At 49.3% G+C, this 11,863-nt stretch overlaps 1 protein-coding gene across 1 annotated transcript; it reads left to right on the plus strand.

Annotated features, from left to right (window-relative positions):
* Positions 1-33: 33 nt before the first annotated feature.
* Positions 34-9,052, plus strand: LOC311112698 (sodium/calcium exchanger 1-like; the record flags this gene model as incomplete). Its single annotated transcript, XM_084155831.1, has 5 exons — positions 34-102; positions 5,992-6,091; positions 6,325-6,486; positions 7,009-7,119; positions 8,673-9,052. 5 exons carry the CDS (start codon positions 34-36, stop codon positions 9,050-9,052), a joined length of 822 nt encoding a protein of 273 aa, XP_084011957.1.
* Positions 9,053-11,863: the final 2,811 nt, after the last annotated feature.

Below are 11,863 nucleotides of genomic sequence, written 5' to 3' on the forward strand. Positions count from 1 at the left end.
GAGAACAAGCCGACGGATGACGAGGTGGCCAAGATGGGCTGTCCCAGTCTGGGAGAAAACACACGGATAGAGGTGGTCATCGAAGAGTCTTACGAGTTCAAGGTACCTGTGCGTGTGTCTGTGTTAATTTCATTCCTCTTTTAGTTTGTTTTGGGCATTTGTTTGTGGCATTTGTTTTGGGTATTCGTTTTGGGTCCATACTTGCAAACATTTAAAAAAGTTGAAGTTAAAAGGAAATAGTCTCAAAATGCGCATCAGCCAATTAAAATCATTGACCTAGTTGCACGTGATAAATGCGGAATTTCTTACAGGAAATCATCACCGCCACCTTAGCGTAAGGCTAAATGTGCCAGGTTATGTAATGGTAACAGCTAACGTGTAGCGTTTTATCACTTCTAAACTTAAACTTTTTCTAATGTTGGCAAGACCCTCTGTGTTTCATCTTCTGTTTTATCTTCTGTTAGCTTTTAGTGTGGTTTGTGTATTCATTTTGTGTATCATTGTGTGTGTGTGTGTGTGTGTGTGTGTGTGTGTGTGTGTGTGTAGTATGGGGTGAATACACTTATGAGAAGAGCTAAGAAGGTATAATCTCTCTTTCAGTCTCTATATTAATATGCTTGTGTGTTTCTGTACGCGAGTGCATGGGGGTGTGTGTGTGTGTTTGCGTGTGTGTGTGTGTGTGTGTGTGAAGCCTCTTCATTAAGCACATTAAAAACTACTATTAACTTATTTCTCACTGTATTAACTATATAAGCTGAATCATAACTTGAGATCAACTCGGGTCTAGATTCAATCAGATCAAGCGTTAACCAGCGATAGCAGATGGTTGGTGTCGGAGGGGTAACCGGTTGGAGCTGTCAAAACGGTGAGCAGCTCCAGGTCATTGTCACGAAGCCACACCCGCCACCACTCAGAAGTTCAGAACTAGAAAGCGTAGGCTATATAGAAATAATTACGCTCAAAATTGAAAATGAATTTCTATCATCCTAATGGAGGTGTAGATTACATCCAGTGTTAGAACTTGTTAACAAGGCTGCATGGGATTTCTCTTACATTTACATTTTTACATTTACGTCATTTAGCAGACGCTCTTATCCAGAGCGACTTACAAATTGGTGCATTCAACTTATGATAGCCAGTGGGACAACCACTTTTAGTTTTTTTTTGTTTATGGGGGAGGGGGGGGGTAGAAGGATTACTTTTATACTATTCCAGGTATTCCTTAAAGGAGGTAGGGTTTCAAGTGTCTCCGGAAGGTGGTCAGTGACTCCGCTGTCCTGGCGTCGTGGGGGAGCTTGTTCCACCATTGGGGTGCCAGAGCAGCGAATAGCTTTGACTGGGCTGAGCGGGAACTGTGCTTCCGTAGAGGTAGGGGGGCTAACAGGCTAGAGGTGGATGAACGTAGTACCCTCGTTTGGGTGTAAGGAGGTGCCGTTCCCCTCACAGCTCCGTAGGCAAGCACCATGGTCTTGTAGTAGATGAGAGCCTCAACTGGAAGCCAGTGGAGTGTGCGGAGGAGCGGGGTGACATGAGAGAACTTGGGAAGGTTGAACACCAGACGGGCTGCAGTGTTCTGGATAAGTTGTAGGGGTTTAATGGCACAGGCAGGGAGCCCAGCCAACAGCGAGTTGCAGTAATCCAGACGGGAGATGACAAGTGCCTGGATTAGGACCTGTGCCGCTTCCTGTGTAAGGTAGGGTTGTACTCTGCGAATGTTGTAGAGCATGAACCTGCAGGACCGGGTCACCGCTTTGATGTTAGCGGAGAACGACAGGGTGTTGTCCAGGGTCACGCCAAGGTTCTTTGCACTCTGGGAGGAGGACATAATGGAGTTGTCAACCGTGATGGCGAGATCATGGAACGGGGCAGTCCTTCCCCGGGAGGAAGAGCAGCTCCATCTTGCCGAGGTACAGCTTGAGGTGGTGATCCGACATCCACACTGATATGTCTGCTAGACATGCAGAGATGCGATTCGCCACCTGGTTATCAGAAGGGGAAAGGAGAAAATGAATTGTGTGTCGTCTGCGTAGCAATGATAGGAGAGACCATGTGAGGATATGACAGAGCCAAGTGACTTGGTGTATAGAGAGAATAGGAGAGGGCCTAGAACTGAGCCCTGGAGGACACCAGTGGTGAGAGCACGTGGTGCGGAGACAGATTCTCGCCACGCCACCTGGTAGGAGTGACCTGTCAGGTAGGACACAATCCAAGAGTGAGCAGCATCGGAGATGCCCAACTCGGAGAGGGTGGAGAGGAGGATCTGATGGTTCACAGTATCAAAGGCAGCAGATAGGTCTAGAAGGATAAGAGCAGAGGAGAGAGAGTTAGCTTTAGCAGTGCTGAGAGCCTCCGTGACACAGAGAAGAGCAGTCTCAGTTGAATGACCAGTCTTGAAACCTGACTGGTTTGGATCAAGAAGGTCATTCTGAGAGAGATAGTAGGAGAGTTGGCTAGAGACGGCACGCTCCAGAGTTTTGGAGAGAAAAGAAAGAAGGGATACTGGTCTGTAGTTGTTGACATCGGAGGGATCGAGTGTAGACGGAAGGGACATGGCCAGCGGTCAAGGATGAGTTGATGAGCGAGGTGAGGTAAGGGAGAAGGTCTCCGGAAATGGTCTGGAGAAGAGAGGAGGGGATAGGGTCAAGTGGCAGGTTGTTGGGCGGCCAGCCGTCACAAGTCGCAAGATTCCATCTGAAGAGAGAGGGGAGAAAGAAGTCAAAGCATAGGGTAGGGCAGTGTGAGCAGGACCAGCGGTGTCATTTTACTTAATAAATGAGGATTGGATGTCGTTAACCTTCTTTTCAAAATGGTTGACGAAGTCATCCACAGAGAGGGAGGAGGGAGGGGGAAGAGAAGGAGGAGGATTCAGCAGGGAGGAGAAGGTGGCAAAGCGCTTCCTAGGATTAGAGGCAGAGGCTTGAAATTTAGAGTGGTAGAAAGTGGCGTTAGCAGCAGAAACAGAGGAAGAGAATGTAGAGAGGAGGGAGTGAAAAGATGACAGGGAGTCTAGTTTTCCTCCATTTCCGGCTGCCCGGAGCCCTGTTCTTTGAGCTCGCAATGAGTCGTCAAGCCACGGAGCAGGAGGGGAGGACCGAGCCGGCCGGGAGGATAGGGGACATAGAGAGTCAAAAGATGCAGAAAGGGAGGAGAGGAGGGTTGAGGAGGCAGAATCAGGAGATCGGAGGGAGAAGGATTTAGCAGAGGGAAGAGATGATAGGATGGAAGAGGAGAGAGTAGCGGGAGAGAGAGAGAGAAGGTTGCGACGGCGCATTACCATCTGAGTAGGGGCAGAGTGAGTAGTGTTGGAGGAGAGCGAGAGAGAAAAGGATACAAAGTAGTGGTCGGAGATTTGGAGGGGAGTTGCAGTGCGATTAGTAGAAGAACAGCATCTAGTAAAGATGAGGTCAAGCGTATTGCCTGCCTTGTGAGTAGGGGGGGACGGTGAGAGGGTGAGGTCAAAAGAGGAAAGGAGTGGAAAGAAGGAGGCAGAGAGAAATGAGTCAAAGGCAGACGTAGGGAGGTTAAAGTCACCCAGAACTGTGAGGGGTGAGCCATCCTCAGGAAAGGAACTTATCAAGGCGTCAAGCTCATTGATGAACTCTCCAAGGGAACCTGGAGGGCGAAAAATGACAAGGATGATAAGCTTGAATGGGCTAGTGACTGTGACAGCATGGAATTCATAGATAGACAGATGGGTCAGGGGGAAAAGAGAGAATGTCCACTTGGGAGAGATGAGGATTCCTGTGCCATCGCCGCGCTGACCAGATGCTCTCGGGGTATGCGAGAACACATGATCAGACGAGGAAAGAGCAGTAGGAGTAGCAGTGTTTCTTTGGTAATCCATGTTTCCGTCAGTGCCAAGAAGTCGAGGGACTGGAGGGTAGCATAGGCTGAGATGAACTCTGCCTTGTTGGCCGCAGAATGGCAGTTCCAGAGGCTGCCGGAGACCTGGAACTCCACGTGGGTCGTGCGCGCAGGGACCACCAGATTAGAGTGGCAGCAGCCACGCGGTGTGAAGCGTTTGTATGGCCTGTGCAGAGAGGAGAGAACAGGCGGCAGGTAGCTTAGTGGTTAAGAGTGTTGTGCCAGTAACTGAAAGGTCGCTGGTTCTAATCCCTGAGCCGACTAGGTGAAAAATCTGTCGATGTGCCCTTGAGCAAGGCACTTAACCCTAATTGCTCCTGTAAGTCGCTCTGGATAAGAGTGTCTGCTAAATGACAAATTATTATTAATTATTAACAGGGATAGACAGACACATAGTTGACAGGCTACAGAAAAGGCTACAATAATACAAAAGAGATCGGAATGAAATTGACTAAACATCTGGGAAAGCGAGAGAGCGGGGCCTCCCTCACTTACGTTTCACTGAAACACTCAAATATAACTCTCCCAACTTCCACTTTAGAAATTATAATTGTTGTAAACTACAGCGGTTCAATGTTTTCTAGGAATAGACTAACTTAGTTTATTCAGCTAGCTAACTTGGTACAGTATTCTTCCGTGAAAACCGCCCAGGGCACCGTATCCTATGACGCCATAGCTAACTAGCATGCTAACTTCCAATAAAACGGTTTAGCACCAATACACGGTTACAACAAACTACCAATAGTGTGTTAACACGCTAAACAGATCATTCGTGTCCGTGTCTAACGTTGTGTAAAGTTTTGGGGTTAGTTTTGACAGTTTGAGTGAGTACGTCGTCAACTTATTCAGACAGTTAGTTAGCTAGCTAGAATAGCTAGCTAGCCATTGCTCTCTGTCAACGAACCAACCCCTCCTCCCACGGTATGAAACACACAGAGAGAGCCAAGCTAACGTTAACTAGTCACCCATGTCTTGAATTCCTTTTGAACGACTCTGGTTACCAGTATGTAAAAATAAAATTAAAATAAATGTAGGTTATAACTTACCCTTAGTAGCTACTGTTAGCTAGTTAAGTGTAAAGCTAGCTACTGAATCGATTCAGCCAGTTCGCGTCTGTCCCAACGGAGAGAAAGCATCTCCAAACATTACAGCTAGGTCGTTCCAGCTGTTGTTTAGTTAGCTACCCAGGTAGCAACAAGCTAGCTACATTTCGAGTACAGTAGCTACCTAACGTTAACGCTTCAGATAATGAGGTTAGAAAAACAGCTCAATGGTAGGTAGCTAGCTGGCATAATTACAGGTACTCTTAAGCGTGAAATAACATTGGAAACAACTATCCACAGTTGCTAATAGTTACCAGTAGCTACCCGCTAGCTAGCTAGCTAGCTAGCTTTATTGGTCCAGGTAGTGGGTTAGCTAGCCTCGTGCTTCACCGGGCTCAGCCGAAAACAATACTTACCTACAATAATTACCTACAATAACTACCTAGATAAACTACCTACAATACCTAACTACAATACCTACCTACAATCTAAATACATGGTTTAAGCTTTACTCGACACCATATAAAGAAGAAGCCAAGCTTACCTCCCGCTTAGAGAAACACAACCTCACCCCATCGCCACCTCCCATTTTAATGCGACTCAGTGCAGCCAATGGCAATGTTCGCTTTAGGTATAATTCCAGGAGCCGCTTGTGGATTGGACTGCTCTAACACAGTTCCACCTCCGACGCCGTCAAAACAACAGCTATGCGGATGTTGGCTAAAGCGGATCTGATTGACTAGAGCCCTCAGTGTTTTGTGTAAATCCTTACCCTTAACATCCATGAGCATGAGGGCTCCATTCAATCTGGATCGCTGAAGCATTACAGATTGTCTGATAGAAATGTAAAGGTAACTTCCGATGGAGCCGACATATGCGTTTACCGTGAATGCAGTTTCCGCTAACGCAGAAACATTGCCATTGAATTACAGATTGAACAGAGCCCTGAATCATGAATTGATGCCACATGGGAGATTTGCTCAAAGATTCGAGTTGCTTTCTCTAATCTCAAATTAAGATTCAGCCGTATGTGTGGGATTGTGTATTAACTGATTGTGTGTGGGGGTCTCTGTTGTGTGTGTAGAACACAGTAGATAAGCTGATCAAGAAGACTAACCTTGCGTTGGTGGTGGGAAGCAGCAGCTGGAGAGAACAGTTTGTCTCTGCTGTCACTGTGAGCGCAGGTACCTACCTCACTTCCTCTCTGCATGATGTCACATCCTGTTCACTTTCAGTCTACAGCATTTTCAGAATTCATATCTTACTGAACAGAATTAGAACCCAAACTCTCTGTAGACAAGACTCTTTGCTCCCCCTGCCTCCCCCCCTTTCCCCTCCCTAACTCCACCTCTCCCCTCTCCCCTCCGCATCAATCATTTTTCTCTGTCTCTCTCGCTCTCTCTCTCTCTCCCTCCAGGTGATGATGATGACGAGGAGAGCGGTGAAGAGCGTCTCCCGTCCTGTTTTGACTACATCATGCACTTCCTCACCGTCTTCTGGAAAGTTCTGTTTGCCTTTGTCCCCCCGACAGAGTACTGGAATGGCTGGGCATGCTTCATCGTCTCCATCAGTCTCATCGGTAAGTAACCCTGACCCCTGACCCTACAGAGTACTGGAATGGCTGGGCCTGCTTCACTGTGTCCATCAGTCTCATCGGTAGGTAACCCTGACCCCTGACCCCTGACCCGACAGAGTACTGGCATGGCTGGGCCTGCTTCACTGTGTCCATCAGTCTCATCGGTAGGTAACCCTGACCCCTGACCCTACAGAGTACTGGAATGGCTGGGCCTGCTTCACTGTGTCCATCAGTCTCATCGGTAGGTAACCCTGACCCCTGACCCTACAGAGTACTGGCATGGCTGGGCCTGCTTCACTGTGTCCATCTCCCTTATAGGTAACATGAAATGTATGTTTAACCAGGGATTGGTCAACTCAACTTGAAATACCACTACCCGCGGCATCAACCTGCTAGCTGAGATGTTGTCAAGCGGGATGGTCACATGGTGAAGCAAACGATTAAAGGTTGATTACCAGTGGGGGCTGGTGAGGAAGGAATCTTAATGTTAATTGTAATGTATTTTTTATTTTGTGTACCTGCTAGGAGTTCTGACGGCTGTAACAGGAGACCTGGCCTCTGCCTTCGGTTGTACCGTGGGTCTGAAGGACTCTGTCACTGCCGTGGTGTTTGTAGCGCTGGGGACGTCTGTACCAGGTAGGTTACACACATACACACACACCACACACTCTTCCTTTCTTACCCCTCTCTTTTCTCTCCTTCTCTGTTCACTCTGTTTGTCCTAATTGTGTAATCATGATGATGTAATGACATTTCAACTGTAACCTTCGTGCCTCAGTACCCAGGTGTTCTGGGCTGGAGGTGCCTTCGTGCCTCAGTACCCAGGTGTTCTGGGCTGGAGGTGCCTTCGTGCCTCAGTACCCAGGTGTTCTGGGCTGGAGGTGCCTTCGTGCCTCAGTACCCAGGTGTTCTGGGCTGGAGGTGCCTTCGGTCCTCAGTACCCAGGTGTTCTGGGCTGGAGGTGCCTTCGGTCCTCAGTACCCAGGTGTTCTGGGCTGGAGGTGCCTTCGTGCCTCAGTACCCAGGTGTTCTGGGCTGGAGGTGCCTTCGTGCCTCAGTACCCAGGTGTTCTGGGCTGGAGGTGCCTTCGTGCCTCAGTACCCAGGTGTTCTGGGCTGGAGGTGCCTTCGTGCCTCAGTACCCAGGTGTTCTGGGCTGGAGGTGCCTTCGGTCCTCAGTACCCAGGTGTTCTGGGCTGGAGGTGCCTTCGGTCCTCAGTACCCAGGTGTTCTGGGCTGGAGGTGCCTTCGTGCCTCAGTACCCAGGTGTTCTGGGCTGGAGGTGCCTTCGTGCCTCAGTACCCAGGTGTTCTGGGCTGGAGGTGCCTTCGTGCCTCAGTACCCAGGTGTTCTGGGCTGGAGGTGCCTTCGTGCCTCAGTACCCAGGTGTTCTGGGCTGGAGGTGCCTTCGTGCCTCAGTACCCAGGTGTTCTGGGCTGGAGGTGCCTTCGTGCCTCAGTACCCAGGTGTTCTGGGCTGGAGGTGTTGTGACAGAGTATGCGTGCAGAATGATGACCGCCTTAGGGGAGTCTATCCTCTCACCTCCTCCCTCTCCTCTCCTCCTCCTCTCTTTCTCTTGTCTTCTCTCCCCTCCCCCCCTCCTCCTCCTCCTCCTCCCTTTCTCTTGTCTTCTCTCCCCTCCCCCCCTCCTCCTCCTCCTCCTCCCCTCTCCTCCTCCTCTCTTTCTCTTGTCTTCTCTCCCCTCCCCCCTCCCCCTCCTCCTCCTCCTCCCCTCTCCTCCTCCCCTCTCCTCTTCCCCTCTCCTCCTCCCCTCCCCCCTCCTCCTCCCCTCTCCTCCTCCTCCTCCCCTCCCCCACTCCCCCCTCCTCCCCCTCTCCCCCACTCCCCCCCTCCTCCCCCACTCCCCCCTCCTCCTCCTCCCCTCCTCCTCCTCCCCCTCTCCTCCTCCTCTCCTCCTCCTCCCCTCTCCTCCTCCCTCCTCCTCCCCTCTCCTCCTCCTCCCCCTCTCCTCCTCCCTCCTCCCCTCTCCTCCTCCCTCCTCCTCCTCCCCTCTCCTCCTCCCTCCTCCTCCTCTCCTCCTCCCTCCTCCTCCTCTCCTCCTCCCCTCTCCTCCCCTCTCCTCCTCCCCTCTCCTCCTCCTCCTCCTCCCTCCACTCTCCCTTCTCTTCACCAACTTTATCTTTCTGCTATTTCTTCTCTTCTGCCCCTCCTCTTGCCACCATTACCCAGACACCTTTGCCAGTAAGGTGGCCGCCATCCAGGACCAGTACGCCGACGCTTCCATCGGCAACGTAACCGGTAGCAACGCTGTGAACGTCTTCCTTGGGATCGGAGTGGCATGGACCATCGCCGCCGTGTTCTGGCGTTCCAAAGGCCAGGTGTTCCGTGTCGACCCGGGCTCGCTGGCGTTCTCCGTCACGCTCTTCACGGTGATGGCGTGCATGTGCGTGATGATCCTCCTCTACCGGCGGCGAGCGTCGGTGGCAGGCGGGGAGCTTGGAGGGCCGAGGACTACCAAGATCATGACATCACTGGTCTTCTTCTTAATGTGGCTGATCTATATAGTGCTGTCGTCACTGGAGGCGTACTGCCACATACCTGGGTTCTAGAGAGAGGGGGAGGGGGATGGAGGGGTGAGGGAAGAGCGGAAGAGAGAGGGGAGGATGGGAGAGTTGGGGGAGAGAGAGGGGAGGAATAGGCACAGGGAGGGAACGAAAGGAAACCCACTCGGCAAAAACTTGTTGAATCAATGTTGTGTCCACGTTATTTTAAACCAATTAAATTAAGCTTGATGACGTTTAATCAACGTGGGAAACTTGATTGGATTTGCAACTTTTAACCTAAATCCAATGTCATGGGGAAATGTTTTGTTGATTTCACATTGAATTGACATTAGTTGACAACTCAATCAAATGTAAATCAAAACTAGACGTTGAACTGACGTCTGTGCCCAGTGGGAAGGGAGGGAGGTTGGTGAGGAGAGTGGACATGTTGGAAAGATGGATAGGGGATGAGGGAATAACTGTTAAGTCCTCTCTCTTCTCTAGTGCTCTCTCTCTCTTTGATTCCTCTACTGCCATGGTGATCAAAGGAACATCTGATACAAGAACTCATACTGCCCCAAGACAAGACCAGACCACCTCCTAACCTCTAACCTCTAACCTCACCTAACTCTGTCAGTGGTCAGCTCCCCTCACCCTCACCCCTTCAACTTCTACAACAAATCTACCCCTCCCTTTCCCCATCTAACACTAGAGTCAATACAAATCTACCCCTCCCTTTCCCCATCTAACACTAGAGTCAATACAAATCTACCCCTCCCTTTCCCCATCTAACACTAGAGTCAATACAAATCTACCCCTCCCTTTCTCCATCTAACACTAGAGTCAATACAAATCTACCCCTCCCTTTCCCCATCTAACACTAGAGTCAATACAAATCTACCCCTCCCTTTCCCCATCGAACACTAAAGTCAATACAAATCTACCCCTCCCTTTCCCCATCTAACACTAGAGTCAATACAAATCTACCCCTCCCTTTCCCCATCTAACACTAGAGTCAATACAAATATACCCCTCCCTTTCCCCATCTAACACTAGAGTCAATACAAATCTACCCCTCCCTTTCCCCATCTAACACTAGAGGCTGTCCAAATCTACCCCTCCCTTTCCCCATCTAACACTAGAGTCAATACAAATCTACCCCTCCCTTTCCCCATCTAACACTAGAGTCAATACAAATCCACCCCTCCCTTACCCCATCTAACACTAGAGGCTGTCCAAATCTACCCCTCCCTTTCCCCATCTAACACTAGAGTCAATACAAATCTACCCCTCCCTTTCCCCATCTAACACTAGAGTCAATACAAATCTACCCCTCCCTTTCCCCATCTAACACTAGAGTCAATACAAATCTACCCCTCCCTTTCCCCATCTAACACTAGAGTCAATACAAATCTACCCCTCCCTTTCCCCATCTAACACTAGAGTCAATACAAATCTACCCCTCCCTTTCCCCATCGAACACTAGAGTCAATACAAATCTACCCCTCCCTTACCCCATCTAACACTAGTCTGTCCAAATCTACCCATCCCTTACCCCATCTAACACTAGTCTGTCCAAATCTACCCCTCCCTTACCCCATCTAACACTAGTCTGTCCAAATCTACCCATCCCTTACCCCATCTAACACTAGAGGCTGTCCAAATCTACCCCTCCCTTTCCCCATCTAACACTAGAGTCAATACAAATCTACCCCTCCCTTTCCCCATCTAACACTAGAGTCAATACAAATCTACCCCTCCCTTACCCCATCTAACACTAGAGTCAATACAAATCTACCCCTCCCTTACCCCATCTAACACTAGAGGCTGTCCAAATCTACCCCTCCCTTACCCCATCTAACACTAGAGGCTGTCCAAATCTACCCCTCCCTTATCCCATCTAACACTAGAGGCTGTCCAAATCTACCCCTCCCTTACCCCATCTAACACTAGAGGCTGTCCAAATCTACCCCTCCCTTACCCCATCTAACACTAGAGTCAATACAAATCTACCCCTCCCTTACCCCATCTAACACTAGAGGCTGTCCAAATCTACCCCTCCCTTACCCCATCTAACACTAGAGGCTGTCCAAATCTACCCCTCCCTTACCCCATCTAACACTAGAGGCTGTCCAAATCTACCCCTCCCTTACCCCATCTAACACTAGAGTCAATACAAATCTACCCCTCCCTTACCCCATCTAACACTAGAGGCTGTCCAAATCTACCCCTCCCTTACCCCATCTAACACTAGAGGCTGTCCAAATATACCCCTCCCTTACCCCATCTAACACTAGAGTCAATACAAATCTACCCCTCCCTTTCCCCATCTAACACTAGTCAGTACAACAACTCTCCCTTTCCTCATCTCAGTGAAAGACTGCTGTTGTCCTTACCTGTGCACTAGGCAGGGGCCATATCAGACACTTCAACCCCTGCTACCCTTCTATCCCCAGCTTTACAACTCTCCTCCTTTTTCTCTTTCCCTCGTTCACTCCGTCCAGCCTTATTCTCCAATAGACTGTAAACGTCTTAATATTGTCTTAAAGTGATAGGCTAGTAGAGGACGTTAGACCACACCTCTTTCCCCGCTCCTGTTGAGCCAATCCCAAGTCACCTTGCTCCCTAAGGAAGACCTTGCCCCTCCCACTTTTTCTACTCCTTTTCGATGGCGTGGTGTGTAGATGTTGTTATTGTGAAATTGTAAAGAAAATAATAAATAATGAAAATCATTATGAAGAAATGGCACAGTATGTTAAAAGCATTGGAATGAAGAGAAGATGATATGAAAAGATTATCATTGATTATGAAAGAACTGTACGTAATGATAATAACTGGACTTTGGAATAAAGTAAATGTTGAAAATTAAATATATGA

Source organism: Coregonus lavaretus (genome assembly GCF_964263955.1).
Source record: "Coregonus lavaretus genome assembly, chromosome: 39".
Classification (NCBI taxonomy): domain Eukaryota; kingdom Metazoa; phylum Chordata; class Actinopteri; order Salmoniformes; family Salmonidae; genus Coregonus; species Coregonus lavaretus.